Genomic DNA, 19,295 nt, shown 5'->3' with positions numbered 1-19,295 from the left:
TGTAGTGGTAGTAGATGTTGTTGCAGTTGATGCAGTTGTGCTTGATGAAGTGGTTGGTGCTGCTGTGGATGTTGTTGTGGTCGTAGATGGTGTTGCAGTTGAAACAGTTGTGCTTGATGTAGTGGTTGGTGCTGCTGTGGATGTTGTAGTGGTCGTAGATGGTGTTGCAATTGATGCAGTTGTGCTAGATGTTGTTGTTGGTGCTGCTGTGGATGTTGTAGTGGTCGTAGATGGTGTTGCAGTTGAAGCAGTTGTGCTTGATGTAGTGGTTGGTGCTGCTGTGGATGTTGTAGTGGTCGTAGATGCTGTTGCAGTTGAAGCAGTTGTGCTTGATGTAGTGGTTGGTGCTGCTGTGGATGTTGTAGTGGTCGTAGATGGTGTTGCAGTTGTGCTAGATGTTGTTGTTGGTGCTGCTGTGGATGTTGTAGTGGTAGTAGATGTTGTTGCAGTTGAAGCAGTTGTGCTTGATGAAGTGGTTGGTGCTGCTGTGGATGTTGTTGTGGTCGTAGATGGTGTTGCAGTTGAACCAGTTGTGCTTGATATAGTGGTTGGTGCTGCTGTGGATGTTGTAGTGGTCGTAGATGGTGTTGCAGTTGAAGCAGTTGTGCTTGATGTAGTGGTTGGTGCTGCTGTGGATGTTGTAGTGGTCGTAGATGGTGTTGCAATTGATGCAGTTGTGCTAGATGTTGTTGTTGGTGCTGCTGTGGATGTTGTAGTGGTCGTAGATGGTGTTGCAATTGAAGCAGTTGTGGTTGATGTAGTGGTTGGTGCTGCTGTGGATGTTGTAGTGGTCGTAGATGGTGTTGCAATTGATGCAGTTGTGCTAGATGTTGTTGGTGCTGCTGTGGATGTTGTAGTGGTCGTAGATGGTGTTGCAGTTGATGTATTTGTAATTGATGCAGTGGTAGGTGCTGCTGTGGATGTTGTAGTGGTCGTAGATGGTGTTGCAGTTGAAGCAGTTGTGCTTGATGTAGTGGTTGGTGCTGCTGTGGATGTTGTAGTGGTAGTAGATGTTGTTGCAGTTGATGCAGTTGTGCTTGATGAAGTGGTTGGTGCTGCTGTGGATGTTGTTGTGGTCGTAGATGGTGTTGCAGTTGAAGCAGTTGTGCTTGATGTAGTGGTTGGTGCTGCTGTGGATGTTGTAGTGGTAGTAGATGTTGCAGTTGATGCAGTTGTGCTTGATGAAGTGGTAGGTGCTGCTGTGGATGTTGTAGTGGTAGTAGATGTTGTTGCAGTTGATGCAGTTGTGCTTGATGAAGTGGTTGGTGTAGTGGTTGGTGCTGCTGTGGATGTTGTAGTGGTCGTAGATGGTGTTGCAATTGATGTAGTTGTGCTAGATGTTGTTGTTGGTGCTGCTGTGGATGTTGTAGTGGTCGTAGATGGTGTTGCAGTTGAAGCAGTTGTGCTTGATGTGGTGGTTGGTGCTGCTGTGGATGTTGTAGTGGTCATAGATGGTGTTGCAATTGATGCAGTTGTGCTAGATGTTGTTGTTGGTGCTGCTGTGGATGTTGTAGTGGTAGTAGATGATGTTGCAGTTGATGCAGTTGTGCTTGATGAAGTGGTTGGTGCTGCTGTGGATGTTGTTGTGGTCGTAGATGGTGTTGCAGTTGAAACAGTTGTGCTTGATGTAGTGGTTGGTGCTGCTGTGGATGTTGTAGTGGTCGTAGATGGTGTTGCAATTGATGCACTTGTGCTTGATGAAGTGGTTGGTGCTGCTGTGGATGTTGTTGTGGTCGTAGATGGTGTTGCAGTTGAAACAGTTGTGCTTGATGTAGTGGTTGGTGCTGCTGTGGATGTTGTAGTGGTCGTAGATGGTGTTGCAATTGATGCAGTTGTGCTAGATGTTGTTGTTGGTGCTGCTGTGGATGTTATAGTGGTCGTAGATGGTGTTGCAGTTGAAGCAGTTGTGCTTGATGTAGTGGTTGGTGCTGCTGTGGATGTTGTAGTGGTAGTAGATGTTGTTGCAGTTGATGCAGTTGTGCTTGATGAAGTGGTTGGTGCTGCTGTGGATGTTGTAGTGGTCGTAGATGGTGTTGCAATTGATGCAGTTGTGCTAGATGTTGTTGTTGGTGCTGCTGTGGATGTTATAGTGGTCGAAGATGGTGTTGCAGTTGAAGCAGTTGTGCTTGATGTAGTGGTTGGTGCTGCTGTGGATGTTGTAGTGGTCGTTGATGGTGTTGCAGTTGATGCAGTTGTGCTTGATGTAGTGGTTGGTGCTGCTGTGGATGTTGTAGTGGTCGTAGATGTTGCAGTTGATGCAGTTGTAATTGATGCAGTGGTAGGTGCTGCTGTGGATGTTGTAGTGGTAGTAGATGTTGTTGCAGTTGATGCACTTGTGCTTGATGAAGTGGTTGGTGCTGCTGTGGATGTTGTTGTGGTCGTAGATGGTGTTGCAGTTGAAGCAGTTGTGCTTGATGTAGTGGTTGGTGCTGCTGTGGATGTTGTAGTGGTAGTAGATGTTGCAGTTGATGCAGTTGTGCTTGATGAAGTGGTAGGTGCTGCTGTGGATGTTGTAGTGGTAGTAGATGTTGTTGCAGTTGATGCAGTTGTGCTTGATGAAGTGGTTGGTGTAGTGGTTGGTGCTGCTGTGGATGTTGTAGTGGTCGTAGATGGTGTTGCAATTGATGTTGTTGTGCTAGATGTTGTTGTTGGTGCTGCTGTGGATGTTGTAGTGGTCGTAGATGGTGTTGCAGTTGAAGCAGTTGTGCTTGATGTGGTGGTTGGTGCTGCTGTGGATGTTGTAGTGGTCGTAGATGGTGTTGCAATTGATGCAGTTGTGCTAGATGTTGTTGTTGGTGCTGCTGTGGATGTTGTAGTGGTCGTAGATGGTGTTGCAGTTGAAGCAGTTGTGCTTGATGTAGTGGTTGGAGCTGCTGTGGATGTTGTAGTGGTCGTAGATGGTGTTGCAGATGATGCAGTTGTGCTTGATGAAGTGGTTGGTGCTGCTGTGGATGTAGTAGTGGTCGTAGATGGTGTTGCAGTTGATGCAGTTATGCTTGATGAAGTGGTTGGTGCTGCTGTGGATGTTGTAGTGGTCGTAGATGGTGTTGCAATTGATGCACTTGTGCTTGATGAAGTGGTTGGTGCTGCTGTGGATGTTGTTGTGGTCGTAGATGGTGTTGCAGTTGAAGCAGTTGTGCTTGATGTTGTTGTTGGTGCTGCTGTGGATGTTGTAGTGGTCGTAGATGGTGTTGCAGTTGTGCTAGATGTTGTTGTTGGTGCTGCTGTGGATGTTGTAGTGGTAGTAGATGTTGTTGCAGTTGATGCAGTTGTGCTTGATGAAGTGGTTGGTGCTGCTGTGGATGTTGTTGTGGTCGTAGATGGTGTTGCAGTTGAAACAGTTGTGCTTGATGTAGTGGTTGGTGCTGCTGTGGATGTTGTAGTGGTAGTAGATGTTGTTGCAGTTGATGCAGTTGTGCTTGATGAAGTGGTTGGTGCTGCTGTGGATGTTGTTGTGGTCGTAGATGGTGTTGCAGTTGAAACAGTTGTGCTTGATGTAGTGGTTGGTGCTGCTGTGGATGTTGTAGTGGTCGTAGATGGTGTTGCAATTGATGCAGTTGTGCTAGATGTTGTTGTTGGTGCTGCTGTGGATGTTGTAGTGGTCGTAGATGGTGTTGCAATTGAAGCAGTTGTGGTTGATGTAGTGGTTGGTGCTGCTGTGGATGTTGTAGTGGTCGTAGATGGTGTTGCAGTTGAAGCAGTTGTGCTTGATGTTGTTGTTGGTGCTGCTGTGGATGTTGTAGTGGTCGTAGATGGTGTTGCAGTTGTGCTAGATGTTGTTGTTGGTGCTGCTGTGGATGTTGTAGTGGTAGTAGATGTTGTTGCAGTTGATACAGTTGTGCTTGATGAAGTGGTTGGTGCTGCTGTGGATGTTGTTGTGGTCGTAGATGGTGTTGCAGTTGAAACAGTTGTGCTTGATGTAGTGGTTGGTGCTGCTGTGGATGTTGTAGTGGTCGTAGATGGTGTTGCAATTGATGCACTTGTGCTTGATGAAGTGGTTGGTGCTGCTGTGGATGTTGTTGTGGTCGTAGATGGTGTTGCAGTTGAAACAGTTGTGCTTGATGTAGTGGTTGGTGCTGCTGTGGATGTTGTAGTGGTCGTAGATGGTGTTGCAATTGATGCAGTTGTGCTAGATGTTGTTGTTGGTGCTGCTGTGGATGTTATAGTGGTCGTAGATGGTGTTGCAGTTGAAGCAGTTGTGCTTGATGTAGTGGTTGGTGCTGCTGTGGATGTTGTAGTGGTCGTAGATGGTGTTGCAGTTGAAGCAGTTGTGCTTGATGTAGTGGTTGGTGCTGCTGTGGATGTTGTAGTGGTCGTAGATGGTGTTGCAATTGATGCAGTTGTGCTAGATGTTGTTGTTGGTGCTGCTGTGGATGTTGTAGTGGTCGTAGATGGTGTTGCAATTGAAGCAGTTGTGGTTGATGTAGTGGTTGGTGCTGCTGTGGATGTTGTAGTGGTCGTAGATGGTGTTGCAATTGATGCAGTTGTGCTAGATGTTGTTGGTGCTGCTGTGGATGTTGTAGTGGTCGTAGATGGTGTTGCAGTTGATGTATTTGTAATTGATGCAGTGGTAGGTGCTGCTGTGGATGTTGTAGTGGTCGTAGATGGTGTTGCAGTTGAAGCAGTTGTGCTTGATGTAGTGGTTGGTGCTGCTGTGGATGTTGTAGTGGTAGTAGATGTTGTTGCAGTTGATGCAGTTGTGCTTGATGAAGTGGTTGGTGCTGCTGTGGATGTTGTTGTGGTCGTAGATGGTGTTGCAGTTGAAGCAGTTGTGCTTGATGTAGTGGTTGGTGCTGCTGTGGATGTTGTAGTGGTAGTAGATGTTGCAGTTGATGCAGTTGTGCTTGATGAAGTGGTAGGTGCTGCTGTGGATGTTGTAGTGGTAGTAGATGTTGTTGCAGTTGATGCAGTTGTGCTTGATGAAGTGGTTGGTGTAGTGGTTGGTGCTGCTGTGGATGTTGTAGTGGTCGTAGATGGTGTTGCAATTGATGTAGTTGTGCTAGATGTTGTTGTTGGTGCTGCTGTGGATGTTGTAGTGGTCGTAGATGGTGTTGCAGTTGAAGCAGTTGTGCTTGATGTGGTGGTTGGTGCTGCTGTGGATGTTGTAGTGGTCGTAGATGGTGTTGCAATTGATGCAGTTGTGCTAGATGTTGTTGTTGGTGCTGCTGTGGATGTTGTAGTGGTAGTAGATGATGTTGCAGTTGATGCAGTTGTGCTTGATGAAGTGGTTGGTGCTGCTGTGGATGTTGTTGTGGTCGTAGATGGTGTTGCAGTTGAAACAGTTGTGCTTGATGTAGTGGTTGGTGCTGCTGTGGATGTTGTAGTGGTCGTAGATGGTGTTGCAATTGATGCACTTGTGCTTGATGAAGTGGTTGGTGCTGCTGTGGATGTTGTTGTGGTCGTAGATGGTGTTGCAGTTGAAACAGTTGTGCTTGATGTAGTAGTTGGTGCTGCTGTGGATGTTGTAGTGGTCGTAGATGGTGTTGCAATTGATGCAGTTGTGCTAGATGTTGTTGTTGGTGCTGCTGTGGATGTTATAGTGGTCGTAGATGGTGTTGCAGTTGAAGCAGTTGTGCTTGATGTAGTGGTTGGTGCTGCTGTGGATGTTGTAGTGGTAGTAGATGTTGTTGCAGTTGATGCAGTTGTGCTTGATGAAGTGGTTGGTGCTGCTGTGGATGTTGTAGTGGTCGTAGATGGTGTTGCAATTGATGCAGTTGTGCTAGATGTTGTTGTTGGTGCTGCTGTGGATGTTATAGTGGTCGAAGATGGTGTTGCAGTTGAAGCAGTTGTGCTTGATGTAGTGGTTGGTGCTGCTGTGGATGTTGTAGTGGTCGTTGATGGTGTTGCAGTTGATGCAGTTGTGCTTGATGTAGTGGTTGGTGCTGCTGTGGATGTTGTAGTGGTCGTAGATGTTGCAGTTGATGCAGTTGTAATTGATGCAGTGGTAGGTGCTGCTGTGGATGTTGTAGTGGTAGTAGATGTTGTTGCAGTTGATGCACTTGTGCTTGATGAAGTGGTTGGTGCTGCTGTGGATGTTGTTGTGGTCGTAGATGGTGTTGCAGTTGAAGCAGTTGTGCTTGATGTAGTGGTTGGTGCTGCTGTGGATGTTGTAGTGGTAGTAGATGTTGCAGTTGATGCAGTTGTGCTTGATGAAGTGGTAGGTGCTGCTGTGGATGTTGTAGTGGTAGTAGATGTTGTTGCAGTTGATGCAGTTGTGCTTGATGAAGTGGTTGGTGTAGTGGTTGGTGCTGCTGTGGATGTTGTAGTGGTCGTAGATGGTGTTGCAATTGATGTTGTTGTGCTAGATGTTGTTGTTGGTGCTGCTGTGGATGTTGTAGTGGTCGTAGATGGTGTTGCAGTTGAAGCAGTTGTGCTTGATGTGGTGGTTGGTGCTGCTGTGGATGTTGTAGTGGTCGTAGATGGTGTTGCAATTGATGCAGTTGTGCTAGATGTTGTTGTTGGTGCTGCTGTGGATGTTGTAGTGGTCGTAGATGGTGTTGCAGTTGAAGCAGTTGTGCTTGATGTAGTGGTTGGAGCTGCTGTGGATGTTGTAGTGGTCGTAGATGGTGTTGCAGATGATGCAGTTGTGCTTGATGAAGTGGTTGGTGCTGCTGTGGATGTAGTAGTGGTCGTAGATGGTGTTGCAGTTGATGCAGTTATGCTTGATGAAGTGGTTGGTGCTGCTGTGGATGTTGTAGTGGTCGTAGATGGTGTTGCAATTGATGCACTTGTGCTTGATGAAGTGGTTGGTGCTGCTGTGGATGTTGTTGTGGTCGTAGATGGTGTTGCAGTTGAAGCAGTTGTGCTTGATGTTGTTGTTGGTGCTGCTGTGGATGTTGTAGTGGTCGTAGATGGTGTTGCAGTTGTGCTAGATGTTGTTGTTGGTGCTGCTGTGGATGTTGTAGTGGTAGTAGATGTTGTTGCAGTTGATGCAGTTGTGCTTGATGAAGTGGTTGGTGCTGCTGTGGATGTTGTTGTGGTCGTAGATGGTGTTGCAGTTGAAACAGTTGTGCTTGATGTAGTGGTTGGTGCTGCTGTGGATGTTGTAGTGGTAGTAGATGTTGTTGCAGTTGATGCAGTTGTGCTTGATGAAGTGGTTGGTGCTGCTGTGGATGTTGTTGTGGTCGTAGATGGTGTTGCAGTTGAAACAGTTGTGCTTGATGTAGTGGTTGGTGCTGCTGTGGATGTTGTAGTGGTCGTAGATGGTGTTGCAATTGATGCAGTTGTGCTAGATGTTGTTGTTGGTGCTGCTGTGGATGTTGTAGTGGTCGTAGATGGTGTTGCAATTGAAGCAGTTGTGGTTGATGTAGTGGTTGGTGCTGCTGTGGATGTTGTAGTGGTCGTAGATGGTGTTGCAGTTGAAGCAGTTGTGCTTGATGTTGTTGTTGGTGCTGCTGTGGATGTTGTAGTGGTCGTAGATGGTGTTGCAGTTGTGCTAGATGTTGTTGTTGGTGCTGCTGTGGATGTTGTAGTGGTAGTAGATGTTGTTGCAGTTGATACAGTTGTGCTTGATGAAGTGGTTGGTGCTGCTGTGGATGTTGTTGTGGTCGTAGATGGTGTTGCAGTTGAAACAGTTGTGCTTGATGTAGTGGTTGGTGCTGCTGTGGATGTTGTAGTGGTCGTAGATGGTGTTGCAATTGATGCACTTGTGCTTGATGAAGTGGTTGGTGCTGCTGTGGATGTTGTTGTGGTCGTAGATGGTGTTGCAGTTGAAACAGTTGTGCTTGATGTAGTGGTTGGTGCTGCTGTGGATGTTGTAGTGGTCGTAGATGGTGTTGCAATTGATGCAGTTGTGCTAGATGTTGTTGTTGGTGCTGCTGTGGATGTTATAGTGGTCGTAGATGGTGTTGCAGTTGAAGCAGTTGTGCTTGATGTAGTGGTTGGTGCTGCTGTGGATGTTGTAGTGGTAGTAGATGTTGTTGCAGTTGATGCAGTTGTGCTTGATGAAGTGGTTGGTGCTGCTGTGGATGTTGTAGTGGTCGTAGATGGTGTTGCAATTGATGCAGTTGTGCTAGATGTTGTTGTTGGTGCTGCTGTGGATGTTATAGTGGTCGAAGATGGTGTTGCAGTTGAAGCAGTTGTGCTTGATGTAGTGGTTGGTGCTGCTGTGGATGTTGTAGTGGTCGTTGATGGTGTTGCAGTTGATGCAGTTGTGCTTGATGTAGTGGTTGGTGCTGCTGTGGATGTTGTAGTGGTCGTAGATGTTGCAGTTGATGCAGTTGTAATTGATGCAGTGGTAGGTGCTGCTGTGGATGTTGTAGTGGTAGTAGATGTTGTTGCAGTTGAAACAGTTGTGCTTGATGTAGTGGTTGGTGCTGCTGTGGATGTTGTAGTGGTCGTAGATGGTGTTGCAATTGATGCAGTTGTGCTAGATGTTGTTGTTGGTGCTGCTGTGGATGTTGTAGTGGTCGTAGATGGTGTTGCAGTTGAAGCAGTTGTGCTTGATGTAGTGGTTGGTGCTGCTGTGGATGTTGTAGTGGTCGTTGATGGTGTTGCAGTTGATGCAGTTGTGCTTGATGTAGTGGTTGGTGCTGCTGTGGATGTTGTAGTGGTCGTAGATGGTGTTGCAGTTGAAGCAGTTGTGCTTGATGTAGTGGTTGGTGCTGCTGTGGATGTTGTAGTGGTCGTAGATGGTGTTGCAGTTGAAGCAGTTGTGCTTGATGTTGTTGTTGGTGCTGCTGTGGATGTTGTAGTGGTCGTAGATGGTGTTGCAGTTGAAGCAGTTGTGCTTGATGTAGTGGTTGGTGCTGCTGTGGATGTTGTAGTGGTCGTAGATGGTGTTGCAGTTGAAGCAGTTGTGCTTGATGTTGTTGTTGGTGCTGTTGTGGATGTTGTAGTGGTCGTAGATGGTGTTGCAGTTGTGCTAGATGTTGTTGTTGGTGCTGCTGTGGATGTTGTAGTGGTAGTAGATGTTGTTGCAGTTGATGCAGTTGTGCTTGATGAAGTGGTTGGTGCTGCTGTGGATGTTGTTGTGGTCGTAGATGGTGTTGCAGTTGAAACAGTTGTGCTTGATGTAGTGGTTGGTGCTGCTGTGGATGTTGTAGTGGTCGTAGATGGTGTTGCAATTGATGCAGTTGTGCTAGATGTTGTTGTTGGTGCTGCTGTGGATGTTGTAGTGGTCGTAGATGGTGTTGCAGTTGAAGCAGTTGTGCTTGATGTAGTGGTTGGTGCTGCTGTGGATGTTGTAGTGGTCGTAGATGCTGTTGCAGTTGAAGCAGTTGTGCTTGATGTAGTGGTTGGTGCTGCTGTGGATGTTGTAGTGGTCGTAGATGGTGTTGCAGTTGTGCTAGATGTTGTTGTTGGTGCTGCTGTGGATGTTGTAGTGGTAGTAGATGTTGTTGCAGTTGATGCAGTTGTGCTTGATGAAGTCGTTGGTGCTGCTGTGGATGTTGTTGTGGTCGTAGATGGTGTTGCAGTTGAACCAGTTGTGCTTGATATAGTGGTTGGTGCTGCTGTGGATGTTGTAGTGGTCGTAGATGGTGTTGCAATTGATGCAGTTGTGCTAGATGTTGTTGTTGGTGCTGCTGTGGATGTTGTAGTGGTCGTAGATGGTGTTGCAATTGAAGCAGTTGTGGTTGATGTAGTGGTTGGTGCTGCTGTGGATGTTGTAGTGGTCGTAGATGGTGTTGCAATTGATGCAGTTGTGCTAGATGTTGTTGGTGCTGCTGTGGATGTTGTAGTGGTCGTAGATGGTGTTGCAGTTGATGTATTTGTAATTGATGCAGTGGTAGGTGCTGCTGTGGATGTTGTAGTGGTCGTAGATGGTGTTGCAGTTGAAGCAGTTGTGCTTGATGTAGTGGTTGGTGCTGCTGTGGATGTTGTAGTGGTAGTAGATGTTGTTGCAGTTGATGCAGTTGTGCTTGATGAAGTGGTTGGTGCTGCTGTGGATGTTGTTGTGGTCGTAGATGGTGTTGCAGTTGAAGCAGTTGTGCTTGATGTAGTGGTTGGTGCTGCTGTGGATGTTGTAGTGGTAGTAGATGTTGCAGTTGATGCAGTTGTGCTTGATGAAGTGGTAGGTGCTGCTGTGGATGTTGTAGTGGTAGTAGATGTTGTTGCAGTTGATGCAGTTGTGCTTGATGAAGTGGTTGGTGTAGTGGTTGGTGCTGCTGTGGATGTTGTAGTGGTCGTAGATGGTGTTGCAATTGATGTAGTTGTGCTAGATGTTGTTGTTGGTGCTGCTGTGGATGTTGTAGTGGTCGTAGATGGTGTTGCAGTTGAAGCAGTTGTGCTTGATGTGGTGGTTGGTGCTGCTGTGGATGTTGTAGTGGTCGTAGATGGTGTTGCAATTGATGCAGTTGTGCTAGATGTTGTTGTTGGTGCTGCTGTGGATGTTGTAGTGGTCGTAGATGGTGTTGCAGTTGAAGCAGTTGTGCTTGATGTAGTGGTTGGTGCTGCTGTGGATGTTGTAGTGGTCGTAGATGGTGTTGCAGATGATGCAGTTGTGCTTGATGAAGTGGTTGGTGCTGCTGTGGATGTAGTAGTGGTCGTAGATGGTGTTGCAGTTGATGCAGTTATGCTTGATGAAGTGGTTGGTGCTGCTGTGGATGTTGTAGTGGTCGTAGATGGTGTTGCAATTGATGCACTTGTGCTTGATGAAGTGGTTGGTGCTGCTGTGGATGTTGTTGTGGTCGTAGATGGTGTTGCAGTTGAAGCAGTTGTGCTTGATGTTGTTGTTGGTGCTGCTGTGGATGTTGTAGTGGTCGTAGATGGTGTTGCAGTTGTGCTAGATGTTGTTGTTGGTGCTGCTGTGGATGTTGTAGTGGTAGTAGATGTTGTTGCAGTTGATGCAGTTGTGCTTGATGAAGTGGTTGGTGCTGCTGTGGATGTTGTAGTGGTCGTAGATGGTGTTGCAATTGATGCACTTGTGCTTGATGAAGTGGTTGGTGCTGCTGTGGATGTTGTTGTGGTCGTAGATGGTGTTGCAGTTGAAACAGTTGTGCTTGATGTAGTGGTTGGTGCTGCTGTGGATGTTGTAGTGGTCGTAGATGGTGTTGCAATTGATGCAGTTGTGCTAGATGTTGTTGTTGGTGCTGCTGTGGATGTTATAGTGGTCGTAGATGGTGTTGCAGTTGAAGCAGTTGTGCTTGATGTAGTGGTTGGTGCTGCTGTGGATGTTGTAGTGGTAGTAGATGTTGTTGCAGTTGATGCAGTTGTGCTTGATGAAGTGGTTGGTGCTGCTGTGGATGTTGTAGTGGTCGTAGATGGTGTTGCAATTGATGCAGTTGTGCTAGATGTTGTTGTTGGTGCTGCTGTGGATGTTATAGTGGTCGAAGATGGTGTTGCAGTTGAAGCAGTTGTGCTTGATGTAGTGGTTGGTGCTGCTGTGGATGTTGTAGTGGTCGTTGATGGTGTTGCAGTTGATGCAGTTGTGCTTGATGTAGTGGTTGGTGCTGCTGTGGATGTTGTAGTGGTCGTAGATGTTGCAGTTGATGCAGTTGTAATTGATGCAGTGGTAGGTGCTGCTGTGGATGTTGTAGTGGTAGTAGATGTTGTTGCAGTTGATGCACTTGTGCTTGATGAAGTGGTTGGTGCTGCTGTGGATGTTGTTGTGGTCGTAGATGGTGTTGCAGTTGAAGCAGTTGTGCTTGATGTAGTGGTTGGTGCTGCTGTGGATGTTGTAGTGGTAGTAGATGTTGCAGTTGATGCAGTTGTGCTTGATGAAGTGGTAGGTGCTGCTGTGGATGTTGTAGTGGTAGTAGATGTTGTTGCAGTTGATGCAGTTGTGCTTGATGAAGTGGTTGGTGTAGTGGTTGGTGCTGCTGTGGATGTTGTAGTGGTCGTAGATGGTGTTGCAATTGATGCAGTTGTGCTAGATGTTGTTGTTGGTGCTGCTGTGGATGTTGTAGTGGTCGTAGATGGTGTTGCAGTTGAAGCAGTTGTGCTTGATGTGGTGGTTGGTGCTGCTGTGGATGTTGTAGTGGTCGTAGATGGTGTTGCAATTGATGCAGTTGTGCTAGATGTTGTTGTTGGTGCTGCTGTGGATGTTGTAGTGGTCGTAGATGGTGTTGCAGTTGAAGCAGTTGTGCTTGATGTAGTGGTTGGTGCTGCTGTGGATGTTGTAGTGGTCGTAGATGGTGTTGCAGATGATGCAGTTGTGCTTGATGAAGTGGTTGGTGCTGCTGTGGATGTAGTAGTGGTCGTAGATGGTGTTGCAGTTGATGCAGTTATGCTTGATGAAGTGGTTGGTGCTGCTGTGGATGTTGTAGTGGTCGTAGATGGTGTTGCAATTGATGCACTTGTGCTTGATGAAGTGGTTGGTGCTGCTGTGGATGTTGTTGTGGTCGTAGATGGTGTTGCAGTTGAAGCAGTTGTGCTTGATGTTGTTGTTGGTGCTGCTGTGGATGTTGTAGTGGTCGTAGATGGTGTTGCAGTTGTGCTAGATGTTGTTGTTGGTGCTGCTGTGGATGTTGTAGTGGTAGTAGATGTTGTTGCAGTTGATGCAGTTGTGCTTGATGAAGTGGTTGGTGCTGCTGTGGATGTTGTTGTGGTCGTAGATGGTGTTGCAGTTGAAACAGTTGTGCTTGATGTAGTGGTTGGTGCTGCTGTGGATGTTGTAGTGGTCGTAGATGGTGTTGCAATTGATGCACTTGTGCTTGATGAAGTGGTTGGTGCTGCTGTGGATGTTGTTGTGGTCGTAGATGGTGTTGCAGTTGAAACAGTTGTGCTTGATGTAGTGGTTGGTGCTGCTGTGGATGTTGTAGTGGTCGTAGATGGTGTTGCAATTGATGCAGTTGTGCTAGATGTTGTTGGTGCTGCTGTGGATGTTGTAGTGGTCGTAGATGGTGTTGCAATTGAAGCAGTTGTGGTTGATGTAGTGGTTGGTGCTGCTGTGGATGTTGTAGTGGTCGTAGATGGTGTTGCAGTTGAAGCAGTTGTGCTTGATGTTGTTGTTGGTGCTGCTGTGGATGTTGTAGTGGTCGTAGATGGTGTTGCAGTTGTGCTAGATGTTGTTGTTGGTGCTGCTGTGGATGTTGTAGTGGTAGTAGATGTTGTTGCAGTTGATGCAGTTGTGCTTGATGAGGTGGTTGGTGCTGCTGTGGATGTTGTTGTGGTCGTAGATGGTGTTGCAGTTGAAACAGTTGTGCTTGATGTAGTGGTTGGTGCTGCTGTGGATGTTGTAGTGGTCGTAGATGGTGTTGCAATTGATGCACTTGTGCTTGATGAAGTGGTTGGTGCTGCTGTGGATGTTGTTGTGGTCGTAGATGGTGTTGCAGTTGAAACAGTTGTGCTTGATGTAGTGGTTGGTGCTGCTGTGGATGTTGTAGTGGTCGTAGATGGTGTTGCAATTGATGCAGTTGTGCTAGATGTTGTTGTTGGTGCTGCTGTGGATGTTATAGTGGTCGTAGATGGTGTTGCAGTTGAAGCAGTTGTGCTTGATGTAGTGGTTGGTGCTGCTGTGGATGTTGTAGTGGTAGTAGATGTTGTTGCAGTTGATGCAGTTGTGCTTGATGAAGTGGTTGGTGCTGCTGTGGATGTTGTAGTGGTCGTAGATGGTGTTGCAATTGATGCAGTTGTGCTAGATGTTGTTGTTGGTGCTGCTGTGGATGTTATAGTGGTCGAAGATGGTGTTGCAGTTAAAGCAGTTGTGCTTGATGTAGTGGTTGGTGCTGCTGTGGATGTTGTAGTGGTCGTTGATGGTGTTGCAGTTGATGCAGTTGTGCTTGATGTAGTGGTTGGTGCTGCTGTGGATGTTGTAGTGGTCGTAGATGTTGCAGTTGATGCAGTTGTAATTGATGCAGTGGTAGGTGCTGCTGTGGATGTTGTAGTGGTAGTAGATGTTGTTGCAGTTGATGCACTTGTGCTTGATGAAGTGGTTGGTGCTGCTGTGGATGTTGTTGTGGTCGTAGATGGTGTTGCAGTTGAAACAGTTGTGCTTGATGTAGTGGTTGGTGCTGCTGTGGATGTTGTAGTGGTCGTAGATGGTGTTGCAATTGATGCAGTTGTGCTAGATGTTGTTGTTGGTGCTGCTGTGGATGTTATAGTGGTCGTAGATGGTGTTGCAGTTGAAGCAGTTGTGCTTGATGTAGTGGTTGGTGCTGCTGTGGATGTTGTAGTGGTAGTAGATGTTGTTGCAGTTGATGCAGTTGTGCTTGATGAAGTGGTTGGTGCTGCTGTGGATGTTGTAGTGGTCGTAGATGGTGTTGCAATTGATGCAGTTGTGCTAGATGTTGTTGTTGGTGCTGCTGTGGATGTTATAGTGGTCGAAGATGGTGTTGCAGTTGAAGCAGTTGTGCTTGATGTAGTGGTTGGTGCTGCTGTGGATGTTGTAGTGGTCGTTGATGGTGTTGCAGTTGATGCAGTTGTGCTTGATGTAGTGGTTGGTGCTGCTGTGGATGTTGTAGTGGTCGTAGATGGTGTTGCAGTTGAAGCAGTTGTGCTTGATGTAGTGGTTGGTGCTGCTGTGGATGTTCTAGTGGTCGTAGATGGTGTTGCAGTTGAAGCAGTTGTGCTTGATGTTGTTGTTGGTGCTGCTGTGGATGTTGTAGTGGTCGTAGATGGTGTTGCAGTTGAAGCAGTTGTGCTTGATGTAGTGGTTGGTGCTGCTGTGGATGTTGTAGTGGTCGTAGATGGTGTTGCAGTTGAAGCAGTTGTGCTTGATGTTGTTGTTGGTGCTGTTGTGGATGTTGTAGTGGTCGTAGATGGTGTTGCAGTTGTGCTAGATGTTGTTGTTGGTGCTGCTGTGGATGTTGTAGTGGTAGTAGATGTTGTTGCAGTTGATGCAGTTGTGCTTGATGAAGTGGTTGGTGCTGCTGTGGATGTTGTTGTGGTCGTAGATGGTGTTGCAGTTGAAACAGTTGTGCTTGATGTAGTGGTTGGTGCTGCTGTGGATGTTGTAGTGGTCGTAGATGGTGTTGCAATTGATGCAGTTGTGCTAGATGTTGTTGTTGGTGCTGCTGTGGATGTTGTAGTGGTCGTAGATGGTGTTGCAGTTGAAGCAGTTGTGCTTGATGTAGTGGTTGGTGCTGCTGTGGATGTTGTAGTGGTCGTAGATGCTGTTGTAGTTGAAGCAGTTGTGCTTGATGTAGTGGTTGGTGCTGCTGTGGATGTTGTAGTGGTCGTAGATGGTGTTGCAGTTGTGCTAGATGTTGTTGTTGGTGCTGCTGTGGATGTTGTAGTGGTAGTAGATGTTGTTGCAGTTGATGCAGTTGTGCTTGATGAAGTCGTTGGTGCTGCTGTGGATGTTGTTGTGGTCGTAGATGGTGTTGCAGTTGAACCAGTTGTGCTTGATATAGTGGTTGGTGCTGCTGTGGATGTTGTAGTGGTCGTAGATGGTGTTGCAGTTGTGCTAGATGTTGTTGTTGGTGCTGCTGTGGATGTTGTAGTGGTAGTAGATGTTGTTGCAGTTGATGCAGTTGTGCTTGATGAAGTGGTTGGTGCTGCTGTGGATGTTGTTGTGGTCGTAGATGGTGTTGCAGTTGAAACAGTTGTGCTTGATGTAGTGGTTGGTGCTGCTGTGGATGTTGTAGTGGTAGTAGATGTTGTTGCAGTTGATGCAGTTGTGCTTGATGAAGTGGTTGGTGCTGCTGTGGATGTTGTTGTGGTCGTAGATGGTGTTGCAGTTGAAACAGTTGTGCTTGATGTAGTGGTTGGTGCTGCTGTGGATGTTGTAGTGGTCGTAGATGGTGTTGCAATTGATGCAGTTGTGCTAGATGTTGTTGTTGGTGCTGCTGTGGATGTTGTAGTGGTCGTAGATGGTGTTGCAATTGAAGCAGTTGTGGTTGATGTAGTGGTTGGTGCTGCTGTGGATGTTGTAGTGGTCGTAGATGGTGTTGCAGTTGTGCTAGATGTTGTTGTTGGTGCTGCTGTGGATGTTGTAGTGGTAGTAGATGTTGTTGCAGTTGATGCAGTTGTGCTTGATGAAGTCGTTGGTGCTGCTGTGGATGTTGTTGTGGTCGTAGATGGTGTTGCAGTTGAACCAGTTGTGCTTGATATAGTGGTTGGTGCTGCTGTGGATGTTGTAGTGGTCGTAGATGGTGTTGCAGTTGAAGCAGTTGTGCTTGATGTAGTGGTTGGTGCTGCTGTGGATGTTGTAGTGGTCGTTGATGGTGTTGCAGTTGATGCAGTTGTGCTTGATGTAGTGGTTGGTGCTGCTGTGGATGTTGTAGTGGTCGTAGATGTTGCAGTTGATGCAGTTGTAATTGATGCAGTGGTAGGTGCTGCTGTGGATGTTGTAGTGGTAGTAGATGTTGTTGCAGTTGATGCACTTGTGCTTGATGAAGTGGTTGGTGCTGCTGTGGATGTTGTTGTGGTCGTAGATGGTGTTGCAGTTGAAACAGTTGTGCTTGATGTAGTGGTTGGTGCTGCTGTGGATGTTGTAGTGGTCGTAGATGGTGTTGCAATTGATGCAGTTGTGCTAGATGTTGTTGTTGGTGCTGCTGTGGATGTTATAGTGGTCGTAGATGGTGTTGCAGTTGAAGCAGTTGTGCTTGATGTAGTGGTTGGTGCTGCTGTGGATGTTGTAGTGGTAGTAGATGTTGTTGCAGTTGATGCAGTTGTGCTTGATGAAGTGGTTGGTGCTGCTGTGGATGTTGTAGTGGTCGTAGATGGTGTTGCAATTGATGCAGTTGTGCTAGATGTTGTTGTTGGTGCTGCTGTGGATGTTATAGTGGTCGAAGATGGTGTTGCAGTTGAAGCAGTTGTGCTTGATGTAGTGGTTGGTGCTGCTGTGGATGTTGTAGTGGTCGTTGATGGTGTTGCAGTTGATGCAGTTGTGCTTGATGTAGTGGTTGGTGCTGCTGTGGATGTTGTAGTGGTCGTAGATGGTGTTGCAGTTGAAGCAGTTGTGCTTGATGTAGTGGTTGGTGCTGCTGTGGATGTTGTAGTGGTCGTAGATGGTGTTGCAGTTGAAGCAGTTGTGCTTGATGTTGTTGTTGGTGCTGCTGTGGATGTTATAGTGGTCGTAGATGATGTTGCAGTTGAAGCAGTTGTGCTTGATGTTGTTGTTGGTGCTGCTGTGGATGTTGTAGTGGTCGTAGATGGTGTTGCAGTTGAAGCAGTTGTGCTTGATGTAGTGGTTGGTGCTGCTGTGGATGTTGTAGTGGTCGTAGATGGTGTTGCAGTTGAAGCAGTTGTGCTTGATGTTGTTGTTGGTGCTGTTGTGGATGTTGTAGTGGTCGTAGATGGTGTTGCAGTTGTGCTAGATGTTGTTGTTGGTGCTGCTGTGGATGTTGTAGTGGTAGTAGATGTTGTTGCAGTTGATGCAGTTGTGCTTGATGAAGTGGTTGGTGCTGCTGTGGATGTTGTTGTGGTCGTAGATGGTGTTGCAGTTGAAACAGTTGTGCTTGATGTAGTGGTTGGTGCTGCTGTGGATGTTGTAGTGGTCGTAGATGGTGTTGCAATTGATGCAGTTGTGCTAGATGTTGTTGTTGGTGCTGCTGTGGATGTTGTAGTGGTCGTAGATGGTGTTGCAGTTGAAGCAGTTGTGCTTGATGTAGTGGTTGGTGCTGCTGTGGATGTTGTAGTGGTCGTAGATGCTGTTGCAGTTGAAGCAGTTGTGCTTGATGTAGTGGTTGGTGCTGCTGTGGATGTTGTAGTGGTCGTAGATGGTGTTGCAGTTGTGCTAGATGTTGTTGTTGGTGCTGCTGTGGATGTTGTAGTGGTAGTAGATGTTGTTGCAGTTGATGCAGTTGTGCTTGATGAAGTCGTTGGTGCTGCTGTGGATGTTGTTGTGGTCGTAGATGGTGTTGCAGTTGAACCAGTTGTGCTTGATATAGTGGTTGGTGCTGCTGTGGATGTTGTAGTGGTCGTAGATGGTGTTGCAGTTGAAGCAGTTGTGCTTGATGTAGTGGTTGGTGCTGCTGTGGATGTTGTAGTGGTCGTAGATGGTGTTGCAATTGATGCAGTTGTGCTAGATGTTGTTGTTGGTGCTGCTGTGGATGTTGTAGTGGTCGTAGATGGTGTTGCAATTGAAGCAGTTGTGGTTGATGTAGTGGTTGGTGCTGCTGTGGATGTTGTAGTGGTCGTAGATGGTGTTGCAATTGATGCAGTTGTGCTAGATGTTGTTGGTGCTGCTGTGGATGTTGTAGTGGTCGTAGATGGTGTTGCAGTTGATGTATTTGTAATTGATGCAGTGGTAGGTGCTGCTGTGGATGTTGTAGTGGTCGTAGATGGTGTTGCAGTTGAAGCAGTTGTGCTTGATGTAGTGGTTGGTGCTGCTGTGAATGTTGTAGTGGTAGTAGATGTTGTTGCAGTTGATGCAGTTGTGCTTGATGAAGTGGTTGGTGCTGCTGTGGATGTTGTTGTGGTCGTAGATGGTGTTGCAGTTGAAGCAGTTGTGCTTGATGTAGTGGTTGGTGCTGCTGTGGATGTTGTTGTGGTAGTAGATGTTGCAGTTGATGCAGTTGTGCTTGATGAAGTGGTAGGTGCTGCTGTGGATGTTGTAGTGGTAGTAGATGTTGTTGCAGTTGATGCAGTTGTGCTTGATGAAGTGGTTGGTGTAGTGGTTGGTGCTGCTGTGGATGTTGTAGTGGTCGTAGATGGTGTTGCAATTGATGTAGTTGTGCTAGATGTTGTTGTTGGTGCTGCTGTGGATGTTGTAGTGGTCGTAGATGGTGTTGCAGTTGAAGCAGTTGTGCTTGATGTGGTGGTTGGTGCTGCTGTGGATGTTGTAGTGGTCGTAGATGGTGTTGCAATTGATGCAGTTGTGCTAGATGTTGTTGTTGGTGCTGCTGTGGATGTTGTAGTGGTCGTAGATGGTGTTGCAGTTGAAGCAGTTGTGCTTGATGTAGTGGTTGGTGCTGCTGTGGATGTTGTAGTGGTCGTAGATGGTGTTGCAGATGATGCAGTTGTGCTTGATGAAGTGGTTGGTGCTGCTGTGGATGTAGTAGTGGTCGTAGATGGTGTTGCAGTTGATGCAGTTATGCTTGATGAAGTGGTTGGTGCTGCTGTGGATGTTGTAGTGGTCGTAGATGGTGTTGCAGTTGAAGCAGTTGTGCTTGATGTAGTGGTTGGTGCTGCTGTGGATGTTGTAGTGGTAGTAGATGTTGTTGCAGTCGTGCTTGATGTAGTGGTTGGTGCTGCTGTGGATGTTGTAGTGGTCGTAGATGGTGATACAGTTGAAGCAGTTGTGCTTGATGTAGTGGTTGGTGCTGCTGTGGATGTTGTAGTGGTAGTAGATGTTGTTGCAGTTGTGCTTGATGAAGTGGTTGGTGCTGCTGTGGATGTTGTGGTCGTAGATGGTGTTGCAGTTGTGCTCGATGTAGTGGTTGGTGCTGCTGTGGATGTTGTAGTGGTCATAGATGGTGTTGTAGTTGATGTAGTTGTGTTTGTTGTAGTGCTTTGTGCAGTTGTGTATG

At 46.9% G+C, this 19,295-nt stretch overlaps 2 protein-coding genes across 2 annotated transcripts in view; both read right to left on the bottom strand.

Annotated features, from left to right (window-relative positions):
* The window catches only part of LOC111861086 (uncharacterized), a 167,139-nt gene that overhangs the window by 133,000 nt on the left and 14,844 nt on the right, over positions 1–19,295 (bottom strand). The window lies entirely within an intron of this gene.
* LOC140583134 (uncharacterized) overlaps positions 1–19,295 on the bottom strand; it is a gene marked incomplete at its 3' end in the record, with an annotated part of 46,702 nt that overhangs the window by 26,904 nt on the left and 503 nt on the right. The window contains exons 3-12 of the mRNA XM_072707774.1: positions 16,961–17,303; positions 16,500–16,795; positions 15,504–16,376; positions 14,595–15,380; positions 13,446–14,111; positions 11,229–13,034; positions 10,518–11,033; positions 6,219–7,817; positions 4,917–5,597; positions 186–986 (exon numbers count right to left, since the gene is read on the bottom strand). Of these exons, the coding sequence (XP_072563875.1) occupies positions 186–986; positions 4,917–5,597; positions 6,219–7,817; positions 10,518–11,033; positions 11,229–13,034; positions 13,446–14,111; positions 14,595–15,380; positions 15,504–16,376; positions 16,500–16,795; positions 16,961–17,303 (8,367 nt within the window). The remainder of the gene's footprint in view (positions 1–185; positions 987–4,916; positions 5,598–6,218; positions 7,818–10,517; positions 11,034–11,228; positions 13,035–13,445; positions 14,112–14,594; positions 15,381–15,503; positions 16,377–16,499; positions 16,796–16,960; positions 17,304–19,295) is intronic.

This window comes from Paramormyrops kingsleyae, chromosome 25 (genome assembly GCF_048594095.1).
Source record: "Paramormyrops kingsleyae isolate MSU_618 chromosome 25, PKINGS_0.4, whole genome shotgun sequence".
Taxonomy (NCBI): domain Eukaryota; kingdom Metazoa; phylum Chordata; class Actinopteri; order Osteoglossiformes; family Mormyridae; genus Paramormyrops; species Paramormyrops kingsleyae.
Note: the sequence above shows the minus strand (reverse complement) of the source record. Positions and strands in the feature narration are given on the sequence as shown.